General features: G+C 30.9%; 1 protein-coding gene across 4 annotated transcripts in view; it reads right to left on the bottom strand.

Moving 5' to 3' along the window:
* Positions 1-24,394, bottom strand: part of LOC105201535 (complexin) — a 210,854-nt gene that overhangs the window by 11,574 nt on the left and 174,886 nt on the right. For all 4 annotated transcript variants that reach the window (XM_011169581.3, XM_011169582.3, XM_011169583.3 and 1 more), the window contains one exon: positions 5,319-5,482. In XM_011169581.3, coding sequence (XP_011167883.1) covers positions 5,319-5,482 — 164 coding nt within the window. The remainder of the gene's footprint in view (positions 1-5,318; positions 5,483-24,394) is intronic.

Below are 24,394 nucleotides of genomic sequence, written 5' to 3' on the forward strand. Positions count from 1 at the left end.
GTAAAAAATGTAAGGCAATTGCACGCGCCGCGAAACAAATATAAATTCACCCTACAAATATTAAATATATTAATGGATCTAACTCGTATATAATTTTGACATGATGATGAATATTATAAAATAATGTTTACACTACTTTAGCGTTATAAATAAAATAATGCATTGATACAAATTAATTAAAAAAATAAAACATAATATACATGTATATAACACAAATGTAAATCTATATAAATCATATAGATATATATTTTTTATATGTTATTTAAGATGGCTCAAATAATATATTACGTCACGCACTGCGACGAAGTTCTCGAGACCAATTTGTAAATAAAGTAATAAAGAGAATATTGTTAAATTGCGCAAGGATTTTGCTATAACAAAGTCCCACTTCGTTCATTAGACGAGATAGGAAATCGGATTTGACTTGACCCAATGCGATTACCATGCCAAAGCCTCTTCCACTACTGCGCAAGAATAGTGGAGTCTTTATTCTCATGAGAGATCGCGGCTCTCGCGTCTCAATCTTTTCCGTTCATTTTCGAAGAATCATGTTTCTACCGAGACGGAAAGGATTTGAGGGCAGTTCTTTCGTCTGTGATGAAGCAGCCATTAGTGTTAATTATATTCCGTCAAGATCTTCTTGCTTTACGAATATAACCGCGGAGGACTAAACTTGAAAACGCCATTGCGATAAAAGAAAGTTTTTTTTTTAAATCTAGATTTCGTAGATTGATGAAGCCGATAAAATTTATTTTATTTGTTGCTACGTTTGTCCAATTCTAACTGGTCTTTAGTACTTCAGTACATTTTATTATTTTATGAGTTCTTTGTCCATGTTTAAATTTCGCTCGATCGAGTTTTGATGCTCCAAAATGCTTAAATTTATAAAATTATCGATTTTCAGACGTTTACATTTCTCTAAATCTTCAATTTTTTATGTATTTTTTTTAGAACTTAATGTTTTTTGATACTTCGTTCAAATTATAGGTGTACCGAAAAAGAAAAAAAGGAAGAGAATTGCAGGATTTAAATCTCTCAAAATTTTTAAAATTATTTGTACAATACAATGGCAAAAGATCTGAATGAGACATGATCCTTATGTCATACAATTCAAATATTATTGCAAATCCCCTGAAGTCGTTTTGGAAAAAGCACCATATGTCTGAACAAAAAGAATATGTTTTAGTTTATAATTATAATAATAGTTTTAAAAACTTGAAAAAAATCGTTTTTTTTTTTTAATTTTTCTGTGGACTTTTTCAGTTTTTTTTAAAAGGTAGAAGAATTCATTAGAAAAATTTATATGTGTTCTTGTAAAACATTTTGCTTTTTTCCGTAAAAAAAATTACGTATATTTAACAAAAGTTAAATAAAGATAATATGTTATATCCCAGACGATATATCCTAGATATAAAAGTCTGGAAGGTGTTATAAAGTCGCCCAAGAGACTAAAGAATATTTTTATGGCGTCTTTTGGACTGTGCTGTCAGAGTTGTTAAGCAGTAACATTATCTTCGGAGAATTTTACAATGAACATATTATGAATAAGTATGTAATATAATGTTGTCAAAATATCTCGTAAAGAGATGACTTTGATACAGCACTTTTCAAAATTTAATAAAAATCTTATAGCAAGCTAAAATTTATTGCTGTCACGGAGAAACGTGATTTATTAACTTTAGATCTCAGTTTTTCGTGGCAGCAGTAAATATGAGTAAGCTATAAATTTAAAATTTAAAAATATTATTGTACCGTGGTGATCTTGCCAAAGTCACACTGTTTTATGGCATATGATTTTTTTGAACCCTAGCTCACCGTACTTATTTTCGAGTCCGTAACTCGCCATACTCCGATCCATGAAACGGGCCAGAAATAGAAAGAAAAAGAAAAATTTAAAAAAAAAAAAGATTACATAAAATTTTCTGCATATTAATATAATGGCTGTTAAAAATTAAATAGCACGTCATTTGCATACCAAAACCTCAATTTTTCATAAAAAGCTAATTTTCTGAAAAACCGGAATTTTCAGATATTTTCCTGCGACTTGAAAGAAGCAGTTATTTTAAAATTATATTATAATATGTAAAAAAATACTTTAGAGTCACATAAAGACGATAAACAAGACTCGAATCAAAAATATTTTATTCTCAAGTAATTACAATAATTAAAAGAAATTGTATAGCAAATTTCGCAAAAAATGAATACTTTGTATAAAAAAATTTAATTTTAACTTGATACAAAAGCCAATGGGATTTTCAGTTGACCTTTTGGGCTGACAAAAGAATAGTACGCTATAAATTGCTTTAAAAATTTAATTATTTGAAGTATTAAAAATCGACATTTCGTAAAAAGCACAAAATTATGATTTTACAACTAATGAACAAAATTTTATTATTTGAATAAATTACATATAAAATGCTAAATAAAACGTTGTAACGAATAAATATTATTATCATATATATAATTAGGAGCACGAACCTCGAAGAGAGTTTCGGAAGTTTCACAATATTTGCGCGCGTTAGTATGCAAAAGACGAAAGAATATTACACTGCATGTAATAATACATTATACATTATACATACTAAAATAAACTAAAAATTTTTTAATTCCAGTTTCATGCACTTACTTTTATACTATCTGGAACCTAGTAAACGTATAATTTAATAAAAAATAAAAAGGTATCCAGAACACTTACAAACTTTACTGAAAACTTACAAATTAGTGATTCATGGATAACAAGTACCTCTTTAAATTGTCGTGCACTCTCGCGTTGAAAATGATGCAAAAAAAGTCTTTACACGCTTATGTACAGACAGTTAAAGTTTTTTTAAAACTCAATTAAGTCGCACTCAGGTGGTGAGCTAAGGTTAATTTTGTTAACTTTATTAAACAGTCTTTTTTGTCTTTTGTATCATTTGACCTTTTCTTTTTATTTAATATTTATACTGTTATGTTATTTAATATCAAGTTTTTAATAATAGTAGTATTTTTCATATTTCTCAGGAAGCTTTTTTATATTTTTTTTTCTGAACTTTTTATAAATTTTTTTTCTGGAAAATGATCGTGAATATTTTGTACGTAATAATAATAACAATAATAATATTAAAGAACACATTTTGTTTTTGTAAACTTATTTTATCTATTTCTTTCACAAAAAAAAAGAAATAAGAGTTATGATTCACAAAGCCTAACAACTTTTTTCCATTCTAAACCAAAAATAGTCATTTTAATTGCAAGACTAAAATGTTTAAACAAAATTATTAACGCAAAGAATTAACTACTGTTTATGTAAAATCAATTACTGTTTATGCGATGACAGAATTAATAAATCCCCCGGCCTCTGAAACATTCTAGATACTCCCGTGGTCTAATTAGATTAAATGATTCTCGATTTCATTGAAGCGCGCGTGTTTATTACTGATCTGTGGATTTATTTGATCTAAGACACCTTCCACATTTGAATGCAACTCTGCAATGATAATGGTTACAACATTCAACCACTCGACGACCACTTCTGCATGTGGAATTACAGCACATGGAATTACTGCAGCAATGCGGTCGGTGTGCCACATACACAGATCAAACTACCTCCCACAACGTCGAATTACGCGTTTGGTCCCTTCAACGATATCATTTTCTGTTTACATACGAGATAATCGCGTTTCCACTCCAATTAACGTCACGCAAAATCCAACGCCACTAACCCAGTTGGGCAAATATCGGTGAGAGAAAATGTAAATCTACTATCAACTTTTTATCCCGTCACAAGCTTCTGCAGCATCTCATTGTAAAAGTATAATAGAAGGGCGCGGCGTTATCTCATTGTAAGGGATATATTGAAAAAACGTTCGACAACGTTGCTTTCTACATATTCATTTATCTTTATCGTATATTAATATGAGAATTAATGACGTGAGAATCGATATTAACTCTTGAGTTTTCGTTAAAGCTGATTCGATCGGCCGGCCCACTTGACATTTTTTAGAGGACAAAGCAATCAGGTTGAATCATCAATAGAAAATAGAATCCGTCGGGGCATTGATCAAACGGGGGTAGAACAATATACGCGGACGGGATCTCGCAAAAAACTTCCAACGCATTCATCGGTTTGGCGGAAAATAAATGTGTGGATAAAAAGAGGAAACGGAGAAGAGGGAGAGAACGAAAGAGATGTAAAATGCACGTTGGATCGCGCCATTATCAATCCTGATGTATTGTCCTGTCAGGACGGAGAGTCAACGGCGTTGACATGACCCAGATGAAATCGAGGACTCTTGTGGAAAACACGGGAGAAACACGTGGCTATATTCAAACTCGTACTCTGATATTTATAGTCACGAACAAAATCCACTTGTAATTAACTGAAAAATATGATTCGTAATTCCTCTATCTCTCATTCGCCAAATGATGCGTTTTAATGACAAGAATTACGAACAACGAGCAGTTTCAGATATAACAGTGTTTGTCGTTATCTATATAAAATTATCTAGATAATCATCTAGATGAAAAGAAAGCTTCAGCTTCTCTTTATCTACAATAGATTATTAGAATGTATATTATCTCCATCTGTATCTTAGAAAAGAAGGGTTACTTTTTTTTAAATTTAATTATAAAATTAATATGAATAACACGTTTATGAAGCTATTATACGGATAATTATTTTAACACAGAAGTTTTTGAATAACAACGAAAGATTGTACAGTTTAGAAAATTGTAGCGCAATGTAAAAATTGCATCACCAAAATAATAAGTGATTCAAAAACTTTTACAAAAGATTTTATTAATTAGTCTAATATGAATTATTTTTCAATTTTGATTATTTACACATTGATCCAAATCAGAAGAGACATTTTTTTTGTCAGATTGAATTGGTTGAATAATTTTTATTAAAAATAAAACTAAAAATTTATCTTGTCTAGATGATTTTTTATCTAGATAACTTCAAGTTACCGAAACGCAGCACTGCAGACGTGACAGTTCCACAAATCTTTCAAATACCATCGTCACAAATATTAAATAAAGACATTAACAAGTAAACTTATCTTGATGTCCTGAATTTATTTCCTTTAATTAATAATTAATTAATTTGTAATTTACATAGTAATATTTAGAACCTCATTCCTACGAAATATTTCAAACAACAAAACCGAGCAATAATGTAGAATGTAAATGACATTAAAATCTACAAAGTCTCATGATGGCATGAGTTCCAACTGAATGAAAAGATCATGAGTGTACGAAAATCGAATTATGCTAATCACTTTCGGAGTGAAACTGCTTTTAGCTAAAAACGTTATGGCAAAATTGTCATTGCTAACCTTATCTCTGATCTCTTGCCGCATCTTCTCTCGTTCTTCCTCCATTTTGCGATGTTTTTCCTTTCTCCGCTCCTCGGCTTCCCTAATGGCCTCCTGCCTCTCCCTCTCGGCCTCCTCTTCCTTTTCCTTGTCATCCTCGTCACCTCCTTCGCCGCCTACCGCACCTACAAAACAAAAAACAAAATATTTATAGATACGCGTGTCTTTTTCAAAATGTACCATTCACTATCAAATTGTACTATTACGATCACTAATTGTTTAGTAATAGAATGTAGACCAGTGTTAACAGTATTAATAATTTTATATTTGAGATTAATACGTGTGCAGTTATAAAATTAAACAACTTGAATAATTGGAAATACACAAATTTCCCGACATTTTTGCAAATATTGATAAATATTTTCTATACACTTGATATCTTTATCGAATAAACAAATATAAACGTTATACATGTATTATTTATATACATTATTGGAATTAAATGTATGTTATATATTTATTTAGCTAAAGCGAGAGATTACATGTTTTATCGCATTTCCAAATTAGTTAACTTTCCACGCTAACCAAGGAAGTTGCGTTTGCGAGTTTAATTACCTTGGACTAATGTAACGTGTAATTTAATATTTATGTATTTAATTTCGTGAGAGAATCGAGAATTTACTTTCTCCATGAATGTTTAGAATTTAATAAACGACAGTCCCGCCTCGCGTTCGACTCCAGCGAAACTAGCTGCGTTATTGCAGGCGCTGTAAAGCGGACAAAGAAAAGAATAAGATTTCGGTGGAGACGGAGGTAGATGTGGCAGAATCTCCGTGCTTCGAGGAAATTAATACTATTTCTATCTCGGCATCAATTCACCGTTTTCTCCTTCACTCCTATCGCGCTCATCGTATTTGCGCTGCTTTCCGCGAGTTGAAAAGATACTTTGAAGTCCGATTTACCTTTCCGTTTCAATTTTGTTCGTTGCCCTTTCACTCATCGCCAGCTAAAACTCCAGCCCTTAAGACTAGCAAGATAATAAGCAAATTCGCGGTATACTTTGAGCAACGTCCCTTTCCGAATGAAATTCCGGACTGGAATTGGAGCACAATTGGAATAATTAGTAACAGCTAGCGTACCGTAATAATATCGTAATAATAATAATAATAATAATAATAATCAACCGTCGTTATTGATTATATGATTTTAATTAACGGATTAAAGACTTTTACGCGTAGTAAAACATATATTTAATATATATTTCATGTACAAGCGAATAGTGTACTCAATTTGCAAATGTGTTGTGAAGGACGCTATGTTTATACATGTACATATGTGTATTAAAAAATACTGCTGATAAGATAAATTAGAGAGAAAGAGCTTAAAATTAAATAAGACAAAGTAACCAAAATATAATGTAATATTATTAAAGTGTAGTATTTATTGAAATATAATATTGAAAATTAAAAAGAAAAAGTTAACTTGAAATGATGCAATAAAAATTAAAACAAAGAGAGAAAAATTACATATATGCATGCAATATCAAAATCCATGCATGTATGCACAGACTTTATTATTGTATTTCAAATTGGAGTGAAACGGCAACTAATTTCAATGCAAAAGAACTACGATTAAAGAAGTGACAAGATCGGTTTTGAAATCTCTGAAGTCACGAGGGAGTTTTGCTCTTTCGAGAAGTTACATTTCCGACGCGAATCTAATCGCATCGAAAAACGAGTCCGAGTATGAAAAAGTTTCGCACGGTTCATCGAAGAGTTTCGAAACGCAAGTTTATCCGTTCAAGTTTTTCATGAAGATAAGAGTTCCAAAGTCAAATGAAAATATTAGTCGCGCACTCTTAGGAAACATGAATTCGTGAACATCTATGATTAATTTTGTCGCGACATTTTCAACATTACTATTCATTTACAAACGCGTATTGTTGCAATATTATAGAAAATTTTGTCTTAATGTCTTCTCTCTCTCTCTCTCTCTCTCTCTCTCTCTTCCCTCTCTTGGGATTTTATTTAGTGTAATTAACAATTGCGCAGAATAACGAATTTAACTTATAAAACAAGGAAGAAGGCGCGACGCGCCTCTCTTTCTAACGAGAAAGGAAGGTGTTAAGTTTAAATGTTATTTAGTGAATTTCCGTTAAGCTGAGAATACGCCATCGCGGAAATACACAGCATATTTGAAAATTGCACGTGGCACAATTTAAAAAAGGCATTCCGTGTCTCTGAGAAAGATTAATAACGGAATTCCTGCGGTTTTCCCCTACTCACTTCTATGTCCGGCAAAACTGTCCGCGGCCAAGTTTTATTTGACAAAATGAAATTCTCCGGTGGTTATCCAGAGAATTTTATGACGTTGCTAGCCAGAGGTGATGTACAGGCTATTTTATCATAAAGAGCGACAATTTTTTTTTCACGTATTCTGCGTTTTCCTTAATGTTTTAACGCATCCCCTTTGACGTTTTATGAACTTTCTTTCGAAATACATGTAGTGCGCGAGTAAATACATTTTGTTCACAAATGAAGACTTCAGATCAATACAAGCTAGATATTCAGGCAATATAAATTAACACTTATTTCTAAACACGATACTGTCAATATTTTATTTAATTATGAGCTATAATATTTACGTTGAATCAAAACTTTCGATTCTATACATGAAATTTTTATTTTCAAGTTTTGTTCAATTAACTAATTGTTGGCTAGGTAAATGTAAATTGAATAAAGCTGTGGTTCTGTTCTTTTATTTACTTGAACATATTTTTTTTAAACTTGATAACAAATAATATTGACAACGCAACAAAATATTCTAATCTAGAACGCGAAAAAGTATTTTTTAGAACCTTTCAAAGAAAAATTTTTAAAATAAATGTTTCTTCCTGTGCTTCACATATTTTTCTACGCTTTTACCACATCTATTTGAACATATCTAGTAAATATCTACAAATTTTGATGTTTAGTTGTTATGTTACGTAAAAAAAAACAAACATATTTTTTAAATTCGATATGATTTTTCAGAAACTACTGAACCTATCAGTATTCAATTTTTGCGTATGCATGAGATACGTGTCTGTTTATCGCCAAATATTTTTGCGATATCTATAAACTATATCTGTCGATTATTTTTTCCATATATGTAAAATTTTTAATCGATTTTGTAAAAAAAAATCGGTACTTCTTCTTTAAAACTATACCATTTTTGCCATATTTTTCACTAATTTCAAGTGAATAAACAGACATGTATTTTACATGTACGCAAAATAATTGAAGTCAATAACGTTAGTAATATCTGAAAAATTGTGTCAGCCGACGAAACACGATTGAAACACGTGTTTGTTTTTAAATTTACCTAACATGAAAACTAATAAACATTCAGTTAAAATTTGTAAATATTTATTAAATAGATGTGTAAAAATGTAAAAGAATAAAAAAATGTGCAATAATTTTTATTTAAAAAATTCTGCAGAATAAGCAAACTTTTCCTCTAGAATATTCACTTTACTACATCATATAATATTGCCTTTTGATAATATGTAAATAACTAATATTTATTTAAATAAAAGGCAGAGCAATTTGTAATGGCAGGGACTCGGTAAACTTTGGCTCATTACTATAGACACAGGAATTAATTAAATTTTTTGTGGCTATTTATATCGTGTGTAACAATAAAAAAACTATTTTAAAATTACTTTACGAAATATTAACATATAAAGCTGTTGCAACCTGCAGTTCCAACTCGCAGTGTAAATTGTGATTTTGTAGAGATTGCGAGTGATCTAGTTGACATATTTAAGATTTAAGTGAAACAAATGACATTTTGTTTTGCAATTTTCCACTATGGAATAACCTAAAATAAAAACAATCCGATAAAAATTACAAAATTGCAGAACAAAAAACAAGAAAAAAAAAGTAAAGTGCTTTTTATTTATTAATATAAAATATAAATAAATAACAATTAGCTCTGTAATACGTTAAGATAATGCTCTTTAATTAAAAAAAAGAACATCTTAATGCCTTCGTTTATTCTCGACTTATCTCTAAAAATCGTAAATTTACACTGTACGAAATTCAGGCTGCAGAAGCTTAATACGTTGATATTTTGTAACTTTAAAAAATAGTTTCTTATTGTTAATATATATAGTACAAATAACTCGCAAAAGGAGGGATTTTGTGTTCACTTTCATATTATTCCTATGTCTATATTAATTAGCCGAAGTTTACAGAGCTTTCCGACATTATAAACATTCCTGCCTCGCTTAATGAAAGATTTCTTCACAATATTAAAAAGATCAAATTGTATACTCCCGTGAAATAAAGAGCCAGTGTAATATGCATCAAGCGCCGTGTTAGAAATGTTTTAAAGAAAATGTAGGAAAAACGTTGAAAGATACATTTTACGAAAAGAAAAGCACAATGCGTGCCATTGTTTTCTTATTGTCAGTAGCGTTTTGTGCTCATAAATTGAAAAAAAAAAAACATTTCAATCAAGTTCCGACTGATATTCAAATAAATAGAACGCCGACAGCCCTTCTAACGCCAAAATTTTCAGCGAAATGAATGCGCGGGAGAAAAAGGATCATATATTTCAAAAGAGATAACATTAATTTGAACGGACGAGAGGTATTTGAATATAAATAAGTTTCATCTGCTTAGTTGTCAGACTACGTATGTGGCGTATATCGTAGACCCTAATCCTAAAAGGATTAATAGTGTGACAACGTTGTACAGCCATACACACGCGCGCACGCCGTGTTTCCGGTGGGAAATAACAAGTGTGACGACACTTCCGCGTATACCTCCGGGGTTGGCACTCTAGTTACGAGCGTCATATTAAATGGCTATAAACAGTAAGTGCTATCAGCATCCTCGTATCGTCTGCGAGTTTTCGCGCGCAAAAACTGGCGTGACGAGAAGAAATCACGCTATCAAAAGTGCAGTCGTCGCGCGAGTGCGTTTCGCAAACAAAATACAGACGAGGTTTAAAGTGGCGGCAGAAAGGTGCTCGTAAATTTTTGCGTAAGAAGAAAGACATTTTTCGCGTACATCTAAATATCAAACGAAGACGAAGTGAGATACGGCTCGCACGCATTTGAAATAAAATGGTTTTTACGTAGTTGCTCGAAAAACTAAAGTCCTTTTTTAGTGCCGGGATCTACGAGTGAAATCGTCTGGTGTGTCGTGACGGGGCGCGGCGGTGAGCGAGCTGCCACTTCTCTCCCTTTTGAAGCTCGTAAAGAAGAAAGGGAAAAGAAGAAGCGATCTCGCCGACACATACGTGGTTCCTTCAAATCACCGCAGTCCGCGCTCCGTCTTCGGTTGGTTCGGAAAAATATCCACTGTCGTGAATAACGGGGCTCTTTTTATAAGGGAAGGTCGCAATAATCAATAATAAGAATACTATGGCAACTGTTCGAAGCACGTCCGATGTAACGCGCGTCCGAGTGAATTCCGACCAATCGCTGGTAGTAAATACCATTTCCGAACACAGAGGCCGGTCGTTTGGAACACCTGCGACCCAGTGTCACGAGCATTCGCCATTCTGCCGGGCATTGTCATTGGTATCTAATTGAATCTGCATCCCGTAGCACAAATTCGTAACGACCTCTATTACAAATGGTTGGGGAAATTAAAATGTCGTTCGTGAGCGATAAACAAATGCGCCGCGTTTGTACGGGATCTCCATGAGGAGCGGCGAGCAGCTGCGAAGTCGATAAGCAGATGCGACATCGTATAGATTACAACTTGCCAGAAATATATCTTCCCGCTTTATTCAGCGAGCACTGCAATGAATTTTATTCGCCGCGCATATCAATTGAACGCCCTCTGCTACACTCGCCAATTATTTTTCTCGTAATGAAGGTGACTGTCTTAATGACCCAACATGTCTTTATGATACTTGTACAGATTGGATACTTGTACAGAAATTTAGTTTTTTTTTTTTTTTTTTTTTTTTTTTTTTTTTTTTTTTTAGGAAAGTCTGTGTAATCAATACTGACATACTGCTTTGTCTTTGGACAAAAAAATAAAACTTAAAACATGAATACAAATTAGAAAGTGTGTTCTTAGATAGTATAACAGTTTCTATAATACCATTTTGTATTTTATAATAATTAACGTTTTTGCAAAATGACCCCAAAAACAGCGTTTGAGAAGTTAAGGTCTAAAACTCGCACAGTAGGCAACATTGGCAGAATTTAGATTCCGTAGGCAAGGAGCTAACCAAATAAATTGATAAACTACACTGTTAAAAATACGCTGCAAAATTTAATGTAACGGAAGCAAATTTGAAACAGCTACATTAAAAACTTTTAATGTTGTCATAAGTGTACTAAATTTCACGTACTTTATATATTTTTTATAATTCAATTATAAATACATTAAATTCAATGCACTTGTGTAACTTAAAATTAATTATATTGAATTTCATGACATTTTTAACCGTGTAAGTAATAATATATACTTTTATATATTATAAACAATTAAGTTTGTGAAATTAAAAGGCTAAAATAAAATCTTCCACCTCATACGTTTTCTTTGGCATCTTATTAATGTTATGTCCAAAGGTACTTTTTTAAGGTATTAAAGAAAATGCGAAAAAATTTATGAAATATCTGTCAATATTGTAGTAACAGATTTTGTAGTTCTTGTTTATTCTCACAGACAGGCGTAACGATTTACGTTGTGCACAGCGATTTTATGTTCCAAACTGCTTCAAACTACGAGAAAAATATGGAAGAGAAAAATATAAAGTTTAGGAAACTACAAACATGTAAAATGATCTAATATCAATAAAATATCAATAAAATATTTATTATTGTTTGAACTATGCAATTAAGAAAATCTTATAAATTTTATTCTCGCTTGTCAAAAATTTAATTTTAGCAATTTTTATATGCTTAGAAAGAACTCATAAATATGAATTTTGAATTCCTCTTTCTTTAATTATTTTAATTATCTAAGCAGATTACGTTTTATCAATATTAATAAAGCGCAATATTTAGTTTCTGAGAAATAAAGGGACGCCGCTTTAGTAGAGATACGCAATTTCCCTCTGATATAAAATTTTAATTGTAATCACTAAATGCTTTAAGGTATTTGAATATTAGTTTGAATATTATGAAATTTATATTGAAAAATATAAATTTGTTACACAACTAGAGTTTGTATTTCAATGATATTCTTAACATTTTTTAAGAAACATTATATTCTTATCAGGATACTACCTTTCTTTTTATTTATTTTGTAAATACGGAATTACAAACAAAGGTTCAGACGCTTTATAAATTTTTATTATTTTTGAAACAATTAAAAAATTCTTACTTTTATATGTTAATAATAACGTTTCATATTTCACATTTCAGTTAATTATATAATTAGATTATTTTACGTCGTAAATCTTTATGAAAATTCGATAATCTGGGCTCAACATCCTGGGTTACACATCCGGTTACATTTACTTTGCTACGATAACTTTTTATTCACGAAATATACCAAAGAACATCGTTCGTCATATCCGTTCAAAAATTTATCCATCAAATAAAATAATGAATTTTATTCATCAAGTTATACCAAAAATATTCTTCGTTATATTCCTGTGTTAACTCCGCATAATACAGAGAAAATTGATCAGAGGGAACTGGCGTATCTATATCGACACCGTTCTTTATTAGTACTCTCCTCTCCCAATTTCGTTAAAATTTTATTTCCTTTGAAGACAATTTTATATAAAAGCCGCACGCGCGTCAGCCACGGTGCACGCGAGGTATGTCTTCATTCGGTGCGATTGATAGAATCTGCATTTTAACTAGCCTTTATAAGAACAAAACCGCTCTATTTCAGCGCGAACAAACCGCGAAAGAGAAAGTCAGCCTTTTGCCACCCTCTCTCGGTTTCATTCGCCCACCCGAGTTGGATGCTAACGCCGATCGCCGCTTTATCGAACAATCCGCCGTCCAATCACCGCCGCGCAGATGTTGGAGAAACGAATTTACTGCGAGATTTCAAACGAGTCGCCTCGTATCGAAACGGTCACCTCGTTTCTCGTTGGACGACGATCGTATTGGCTGTTTCACCACCTGGTTGGATAAAAAAAAAAAAAAAAAGAAAAAAAAGAATTGGACAACCATCTGAAACGGACGGATTATCCGTTTGCATGTGAACGCTTGCGAGGATGAGCTGGGAGAAATTCTGTACTGCACGTGTATGGCCGATGATCAAATTGACGGTAGCCGATTTAATGCGTCAAATTTTTTTATTCTACTTCTGTGCACTCGGTAACAACTTTTAATTGAACTGCTGCCATAATGTGCAACCTCGTCCTTTTTATTTTATTTTATTTTTTTTTTATTTAAATTGCACTGAAAATTATTATCTAATACAATGTAGGATAAAACCAATTTATTCCTCGAACCAATATCGACGGATCTGGAAATATATTAGTACGACTGCTTAATAATTAGGCAATGGTCGCGCTACTCTTTTAATCAAATCAATATTATGACAAGAGTATGGAAATTGTTTCCTTGGCTTTTTATAAACATAAATTTTACAAAATTTTTAAATAATTTTTAAAAACATTATTTAAAAATTCTCATAATCTATAATATTATCTATATGCATAATAGTCTCTCTCTCTCTCTCTCTCTCTCTCTCTCTCTCTCTCTCTCTCTCTCTTTCTCTCTCTTTATGTACAATAATAATTTTATATTTTTCAATTTATAATTTTTAGTTACCTAATTAAATTAATAAAATACCTGAGTTAAAATACCTGAGTTAAAATAACAGAATATATTAATTTTTATTTTTAATCTTGACTTTGCAACGTGAAGCATTTTTTTTTTTTTAAATATGGATATATAATGTTGTGATAACGTGGTGCACGGTACACGTTCACAACTACATGTAGCTCGTTTGTTATCTTCTTTCGTGCGAGTTTAGGTTTAGTATACGTGCGGTTTGCAGCACGTTACGATAACATCTCTCTTTTATATATGCGCCTTCGGCTCAAGGATATTTTGCCTAGCGTGCAAGTAATGCATGTGCAAGTTAGAGGACTGCAATTCTCTGGTACCATTCCACATAGGTTTAACGTTTTTATCGAGTTTTGTAACTAACTACTTTCCTTGGGCCGCGTAATAAAGCTTTATAAATGCATGCTGCGCTTTTTAAAAATGCAAGAATGCCAAATTGGAAAACGTATGGCATGACAGTTATGTGTTTGCAAATATATTTTTATTTCGAGTCCTGTACCACGTGCAATAAAGTGCACAATTAATCCTTTATTCTTTCATTGCGTTCCATACATACGTTTCGTTCCAATCGTGTGTGCAAATATTGCGTTTAATAATTATTCGAATATTTAACATATCTCTTTACTGTGTAGAACATGTAAAATAAATTTTTGAGAAGGAATGAGATCGATACATTCAATTTCTTGTTAAAGAAAGCTCCTGGCAAGGAAATGATCAAAACATCAAAAGATATTTACAGGAAAAAAGAAGAAACAAAAAACCCTCTTGCTACTAAGTTATACAAATGCCTGTTGTGTTAAGAAAAGTTTTAAATCGACGTGCTGGCTAGTATTTTAATTGAAAAATTCCAGGAGTGATTCTAACAGCGAAAGCAATGTGCTGATTCCAGCAGTAACGACGCACTCTTATTTGAGATGCTTTAAAGTAATTACGAAACGTTGCGAATAAGACTTTAAACAGAAAATAATGTTAATTCTTTAGCACAATTTTTTTTATATTTATTGTCATTATTATCCAACGGTCATCATGTTTATTACATGTGAGCATGAATACATGGCAATGATTTATCTCATTGCTTTTAATAGATCAACCTACCCTCAGTTGCGCTCAGCATACAATTAACATAAAATTATTAATATCTAGATAAAGATAAGATAAATTGTAAACATGTAAATGCATTTTATATAAAATAAAGGTAATTTAATTTTAAATATACCTAGACAAAAGATAATATTATATTATGGTTTTAGCTAGACAATGTTAAATTATTACCTCTGTTGAGCATTTACAGTATAAAAACAATATATTCATATTTTTATTTAAAAACTTTTATTTCTTGAAAAGAGTTCGTCACAAGTAATTCAATCTGGCAAAAATGTTCTTTTTTTCGATTTGTATCAATACGCAAATAAAATATAAGTTGGAAAATAAAGGAAATATATAATTCACATTATGATAACCGATAATGTTCTTTGTAAAAGTTTTGCAACCACTTATAGTTTGCGGCAATTTTTATGTTGTACTACTATTTTCTGATCTGTGCAAGATAAATAACTTTGTAACTTATCGTTTGAGAGTGAAACTGAGGACAATTACTTTATATTTCTTATTGCTGACATTAATATAAATAATTAGAACGCGAGATAATATTACTAACAATAAGATAACACACATTCTAGTAATCTAAATAAAAGATGAAATAAAAGATGAAAGTTTCTCTGTCTAGATAATTTTATGTAGAAAACGACAAATACCGACACTTCACCGTTCTTTCTCATTTACTTATTCTTTGTCAAGATTGCACATCGGTACAAAAAAGAGAGAGGAAGAAAAAGAAATAAGAGGGTGACGAGGACGGGACAATACTATCTATCAATCCTAGCGTATCGAAATAATTCGCGAAATCGGCCGCAGTCTCAAAAAAGCCAGTACCAGATTTTACCTTCTGCGAGATCCGATTTACATGCAAATCTCCCAGAACTCGGATTTGTGCCCACTCGTACGATTATATTGGCGCACGTTCACATTGTCCCCTACGAGAAGGGTGAAAAGTTGCCGTTTTGAAGAGAAGGATTGGATTATATTACCAGAAAATCTCGATACGTTTTGATCGTAAAATATGCGAAGATAATGCGATAAAATGGCCCAAACGTTTTTAAACTCGATGAGATCTTTCTAGATAAAATATTTTAAAATTTATGCCTCTTTTTATCACTTTTCCACACGCATTAGATATTTATTCCTCCAACTTTATTATTCTATTAAAGTTGAAGGAATACTTAATTAAATGCTATTAAAATGTATTTTTCATTGTAATTCTTTTATTTAATAGCGTTTCTAAATAATTCTTTTTATTTTTTTTATAACTATCATAATTTTTACATTTATCGCTAACCTTTTCCTAAAATAAAGATGTCATAAAAAAAAGTGTAAGGTACAAAAAATTAAAAATATTAAAGCTATTATTTTACAATGTTACACGAAAAACGGCATGCAAAATTATTTAGAACATTGATAACATAGTTTGCAGTTGTGTGAATTCAGAAGAAAATTATTTCAAAAGAGATTACAATTAATTTTTTCAATTTATTAAAAAATATTGTATGAAGAAGATTGAGGTATATCATGAGCTATAACAATTAAAATTACCTGTAAATATAAGATTTTTTATTTTATTTTTGAAATATAATTGAAGAATAATGCATATTTTAAAATTCAGTATATACAGCAAATATATTAATTGATTTTTGAGAAAGAAATAAAAACACATTTTTTAAAGAAATAATGCAATATGCCTCATATTATATTTGGAGCATTACAGTCATTTAAGGGCACTATGAGTCTCTCTCTCTTTCTCTCTCTCTCTCTCTCTCTCACACACACAAAGTAGATTTATAAAAAAAATAACAATTACAACAATTGTAAAAGAATTTTAATTAACTTACACATTCTTAGCATAGTCACTGAAATACAATAAATATAATTATCTATACAGCACAGAAGCTTGCAGAAACACTGTTGCAGCGTCATAACATTATATATTATAGTGCAGAGACGTTGCAAAAATTTTTTTACTTCAGTAATATTACTTCAATAATGTTGCAGCAATAAATCAAAAATATAGTGAAAAATAATGTGTTATGCTTCTACAAAGTTAAGCTCTAAGATAAAAGTAAATGAGATATTTATTGTATATGGCAGTAAAATTTTTGATTTTTTTTTGTGTAAAGATTAATTCAGAAACATATAATATTCTATGTGCCAAAATATAATGGCACTTGAAATATTAATAGAAATATGAAAGCACATTAGCCCTTATTCAGGACACGCTTATCAAGATGTGGCGCGCTCTTTCGACAATTTATCTTTATTATTTATTAAACTTAAAACAAGAATGACAAAAAAACGTCTTTATAAGCGCATTCTGAATACAGACCATTATATAGTAATACTGCGTTGTAATATTTCTAAAAGCATACATTTCACCATTGCTACAATGTCGTAGCAATATTGCAGCAACATTTCGCGTTTTTGCAATCATGTCGCAATCTTGCGATAAAATATTTCTACAATGTTGCAATTTCTGCAATCTTTCTGTGTTATATGAATATTAACTATAACTAATAGAATTAAAAATCTCCATAAATATAACATTCATCATAAATATAACAAGTGAATAGACGAGAGAAATAGTCAGGAATACAAACCTTACGAATGTAAAATAAATTTAATTCTCGATCTTTGTACATGCCTTTGATAGATTTTTTTATATGTTCAAACCATAATTCGAAATCCGGTGTATAAAATAACTATTTTGTATTGCTCCGTTTTATTATGAATATTTAATGTGATCATTGATGTCTACTATGACTAGATAGCTACACTAGGTGTAGTACAGACATCTATGTGTTTAACCTGGCATCGAAAGACACGTTATACCCCGATTACACTTAATATAGAAAACGGTGAATTATAATAAAAAAATAAATAATAAAAGACTATTTATAACGTAGAAGATGAGATACGATGCGTAGCAATTGGCATTTTATTTGTAATATATGTATAACTCTTTTACAAAAATAATATCAAAATATTTCTAAACAATTAAAAAATTATTTTCGGAAAAGCCATTAACGGTACGTGTGTCCTAAGGCAACACAGTTTGAACATTGTCTTCTAGATAGGAAGCATGGACAACAAAATAATATTTGTATAACAGCAGTTGTACCAATCTAAACATTTGGGATTAATCTAAATCCATGATAAGCCGTGACTCATGGTGCCTCAGTTTCCTCAATCGCATTTATTAACAGTATGCGGCGTTTGATATAAGAATGTAATATTTAGCATCGCGATTTACGTAACGTTACACGCTTACGTAGCTTATTAGTTATAATAGCAGCCGCTAAATACGGATGCGATTATCAGTCAACAACCGATCGAACGGCGTAATCTAATACATTCGCATTCATTGACACGTTTGCTCGCATTGCCAAGCATAACTAGCATCCGGTTACCTTGAGCTTAGGTCAAGTAGTCTTGATTAAGCCACTTCGGCGTAATTAACCGCATCTCCAGAATTTGCTCCTATTGATGCGGCTTCAAGTTCAATCGTGAGCATCGATCGCTTAACACGGATGTTGCACTTTGATTCGATCACCGAATGCATCGCGAGATGCAACTAATTAAATTTAAGTCATGAGCCAAATTAAATAATGTCTGCATCTCGATTTGAGAATTCATATTTTCGAACGTAATAAAGGAGTCAGCTATTATTCTGGGATTCTCAAAACAACAGGAACTTTTAATGTTCAAACTTTGTGATTGATGCAGCCATTTATAAGACAAATCTACGTTGTAAGTTTTCCTCGCGAAGAAATAACTTAAAAAAAAAAAAAGAAAAAGAGAATTGTTTGTCTTATCATCTGACGAACCGCAAATGCGAATTTTCGAAAATTGATTCTCGGGTTGATACTTGTTTGTTCATTTCCGACACGGGTTGAGATGGTCGTATCAGCATTTCCTCGGTAGTGGAAGTGTCGCGAAGAAGAGCGAGGGTTCTCGTGTTAGAAGTTGATTGTTCCGGTCTCGTGCGGTATGTAAATCTCTCCGACATCACCCCAAGATATTTTCTCTCTCTCTCTCCCTTCCCCTCTCTCTCTATCTCTCTCCCTCTCTCTCTCTCTCTCTCTCTCTCTCTCTCTCTTTTCCTCTTCGTCTAAAATTCCTATCGCTACTGATTTCAAATTTTCTTTCGTCAAAATTTTTTACCCCGCAATTTATTGACGTAGGGAATTTTGCTACGGTATTGACGTGGAATTTCTCCGCTTGGTGAGAGATTTATCGTGGGTGTTAAGATTAATGATCGTGGTCGCACACGCTTAAGTAAATGTTAAAGGGGACGCGTTTAAATGATTAAGAGGGATCTAACGATTTTTTCGTTTAGAAAACGTTTGATAAGAGTTGGTTAACACGTGACTTTAAATTTTTAACTTGATGTATGTTATTTAATATCAGAAAGGCGCATAACATTTTTGAGTGTTAATTTACACGTAAATTTAAAGAAAAGCTAAAGGCTAATGCAAGTCGGACACAAAATTAAAAATTAAAAACAGATAACTCTTTCGTAATTTTCTGTATAATTATGTGTAGTGATTATATTTTATTTTCTTTAAATTGTGATAATAATTTAAAAGGATTAGTTTAGTTTAAGGCATAAAAAAATGACTTACTTTTGGGAATTATAATAAAAAAGAATACCGCTACATATTCTTTTTACGCTTCTTTTTACACATTTATTTGTACATATTTAATAAATACCTATAAATTTTGATGACAGCTAAATGTTTATTAGTTTTTACGTTAAATTTAAAAATAAATGAATTTTTTTAGCTGACACGATTACTCCAAAGTTATTGATTTCAAAATTATACTCTTCTCTTCAATTCTTTTCTCTTGACAATAACCTTGACATTTGATATAACTTCGAACGATGCTGAACTAGGTCTATCGTGTGTTAACTGTCTGTTGGCATTACGCCAAACGCATGTATTTTATCATAGAAAGGAAAAACGATTGACTTCCTTTAAATCTTCAAAACAATGGATATTAAACGTTTTCAGAAAATTGAATTGAATAGATTGATATGTAAATGGGTTTCGCATTAATTGTAAGCTGAACATCATAGGCCATAAAATAGTTTCATTTAAGGGGTATTCTGCACTGTAAAAAAAATTTAAAAATTTACACAAATAATAAATGTTAAAATTACATTATTAACTCCGTAAATATAAAAAAATCATGTAATTTTAGAGCAATTATGAAATTCCACAAAAATATGTAGATTTGCTTTTATTGTGTAATATATTTTGTTTTATATGGAAAATTACATGCATGATAAAACATTTTAAATATTTTATTTAATTATCAAAATTTTTGTAACATACGTAATGCAGCAATATTCCATATATTGTTGTGAAAAATACTGAATGTTCAACGTGCATACCAAAATTCTGTCCTGCCTAGCATTATTGTGTGAGGGCACGGTTATTCTATCATTTGCAACATGTATAATAAAGAGACAACATTTAAATGTGCAATAACACAATTGCATAAAATATCGTTACATTATTATTTTTATAATTTTCCATACATGTTGTGAATTTCTGTTATCTGCTTAAATAGTAATTAAGAAATTAGTTTTACTCTGACATATTGCAAATCTACAAACGCGTGGAACTTTACAGCTTGTTTTAGTAGGTCTCAAAATTACCCAATAGATGTAATAGATGTAATTTTAAACAATATTTCTTACAACGAAGGTTAGAGAGCAAAAAAGGTTTTTTTGAAGAAAAAAGGTTGTTTTTGAGTATTTTTTAAAGAGAGTTGTTGTACATATCCTTCATATGCTCTTCCATAACTACTTGCATACATTTAATAAATATCTACAAATTTTTGTAAGGTTAAATGTTAGTTTATTAGTTTTTGTGTGTACCTGAATTGAAAAGCAAACATATTTTTAAACTACTAAAGCTATCGACTTCAACTTTTGCATTTAAAATATATATCTATTTATTACATGAACAAGGATATGTGAAAAATATTACAAATTATTAAAATGGTGCGATTTAAAAGAAAAACGAATATCTTTTTTAACAAAACAATTAAATTTAACACATATAAAAAAAAGTTTATAGATATCGCAATAATCTACTTCATGCGATAAACAGACATGTAGTTTACATATATGCAATAGTTAGATTGTAGTAATTCCTCAAAAATCATGTTAATCGACTTGAAAAATGTATTTGTTTATTCACATAATAATCAATAAGTATTTAGGTATTCTAAGATATTTGAATATGTACAAGTAGCTATGCAAAAACGTAGAGAAACATATGCAGCAATTTCGTTTAATTCCTAAAAATAAATAACTTTTTTGCACTCTAGACTAGAATATGTCTGAAAGGAAGAGGATTGATTGATTAATTTACTAGCTTTCCGGTGATTTACAAAATTTTGACTATTACTGCATTCTTAAATCTTAAATCTTATATTGACTGTATAACTTATTTTGATCTTCAGTTATCCAATTTTGATCTTTGTTCCTTTTATTCCAACGTTATAGCGATAGGTCTTGTATTCGAAGCACGGAATTAGACCTATTGATTATTCATTCCTTTGGCAGCTGCAACACGCATTGATTCGTACGATACCAGCTCGCTTCAGATTATACAATAGCGAGGTAATTTCTCTCGTGGTTAAATCGCAGTAGGTTCGCGCCGTATATCTGAAGTTACTTCGTGAGATTGTAGAGTCGCACGACAGCCTGCTTCAACCTGCGATACGCTTCGTGAGCCGATCGCAATTGTCTCGAGAGACGAAAGGAGAAGAGAATTTCAATGGCTACCTGCTGCCGTGCGGTTATCTCGTAATGCCTAACCTTTGTCTTGTCGAGGCGCATCGCAAATGTTACCATAAGTTACAGGAAATGAAGAATTGTATATTTAATTTAAAAATCAATAAAGTGACAAAAGATAAAAATTGGATAACTTCTAGGAAAATTATTTTTTCATAGTAACTCGTTACGCAGACGAGAAGTAACTAATTATCCCCCTCCCCGCCGTTACAAATTTATTAATTCTAAAATGTTATTGATGCTTAAAAAGAAACAATTCACGTTTTCCGTTACTCTTTCAATACTAAACAAGATCGAATTAAATAAAAAAATTTATCTTTTTATTGTTTTTTTGTAAAAAATGCTCAAAACGTAAATAAACAATTTTTATTTTTATTAAATTTATAAATACAACGAAATTTATACCTTTTGCATTCTGAATTAAAAAATTGTAACATATTAATTTCAAATAAAAATTTTCCTTAAAATGTTTGTGGTAATATGTTTGATTTGTGACATCTTAAAACTATATTTAAAATAGTTATAATATCAGACTATGAATACTATTTGGAAATTGAAGAACGTAATGAAAATTGTTACAAATAGATTTAAAATATAAAACTGTTAAATTCGCGTTACTGAAAAAATTTAACTACGGTGCTATTACAGTTATGCAAAAAGAAAACTAATACTGTTACTAAAAAAAGTAAATGTAACAGTAACGACAAATATTACAAGTAACACATTATTTTCCAATTATGAGAAAATCAAAATATCAAACTTTTTTTTTAAGGGAATAAAAAAATAAAGTCTTACAATAAAATTAAAAAAAAATTTATTCTAAAAATACCACACAAAATTTCTAATAATAAAAATATTGTTAGATAAATGTGTAATCACAAAAGAGCTTTTTATATTTATTCATTCATTTAAATATGTATGGTGCGTATTTATAAAATGCATTTATTGCGCTTGAATTTAAATGTTTCTTACATATGAACTTAATGGTCAACTCAATCGTTTGCATGCAGATATTTGCATACGTGCCGCTTCATTTTATCGCCCGTTCTTCTTTGTAGTAGATGGCCTCCATTATCGCAGCGGATTGTTGCTGACTACATGAGAGTGACTTTGTCGAATAAGCGAAAAAAAAGGGGGAACGATGATGCTTGTTCAGCAATTTTTACACGCCGCAACGCAAAATTGTGCAGTTTAATATTAAAGTAGGTTATAATCATGTATGTTACCGTGAGAAGAATTCTTCTCACGATTTTTGTTCTTCTATTCTTTTCTGGATTTACATTTTAAGTAATTCTTTTTATTTCAGAACATTGTCCAGTGTATCTTGTCAAGTTTTATTAACAGGTTCCACTTTACTCGAATATTGGCAAAATTTTTAGTAATATAAAAAAGTGTTTCATACTTTCATTTGCGAAAGCTCTTGAAGAATATTGAACAGAATATTGCATAACGGATACACTTTGTTCTTTAAATACAATAACGGTCGTTTTTATTATATAAAATTATCAAGAAATTGTTCTAAAATTTTGACTATATCTCAATCATGATTACTCCAAAATATTTACACATTTCTAATTATTTATTTACAACAATTTACACCCAGCCTTTCAAACAAAAAATTAAAATGTCAGCTCGTAACGAAAAATCATGCTGTATTAGTGTCAGTCTCATTGATCATGTTCGTCAAAAGAAGAAAAGAATATTTTTTCGATCTTAGCTGCAGAAACACGATAACTTACAGCACAGGCGTTGCCAATGTGCACGCGTATTCTCTTCAACGGGAAAGGGGGGCGAAGAACATCAGACTGTTTTGTCAACGTGTTATTTATGAGGGGTTCGTAGTAGTATATTGATTCGCTCATACGGTCGAATGCCCCTCTCGCAATGGTTTTACGTACACGCACGTACAGTTTTCCGTCTTGAAAAGATAGAAGCGAATTTTGTACTCGACAGTCTGTTATATGGCACAAAATTGATCAAACAATTCGAAATCTTCAATAAATTATTTAGAAGAATATTATTTCAAAAAACATAACATTATTTGCATGTTTTTCTGATAAATATATAAACTATAATATTTCGCCTTTTTGATATACCTGCTCTCTCCTTCCTTCTCTTTCCCTTTTTTTCTTCTTAAATACAGTAATGATATGTAAATTGCAGTAAGTTAAAAGCAGGTGCGTGAAATACCCATTTTTAAATTACACATTACTCCCGATATAAATAATACATATTCAAGACTTTTGATTGATGAAGAACTCTTGAGAAACATTAACTACAACGTCCAATTAATAAAAATCTCCAAAACTTATATCCAATTTCAGTATTAACAGAAGAATAAAAAATGAAAATGAGGGATCTGAAAAATTGGACATTATATGGAATGCGTATCAAATTTCAAGAACGGTGGTATTT

Source organism: Solenopsis invicta, chromosome 16 (genome assembly GCF_016802725.1).
Source record: "Solenopsis invicta isolate M01_SB chromosome 16, UNIL_Sinv_3.0, whole genome shotgun sequence".
Classification (NCBI taxonomy): Eukaryota; Metazoa; Arthropoda; class Insecta; order Hymenoptera; family Formicidae; genus Solenopsis; species Solenopsis invicta.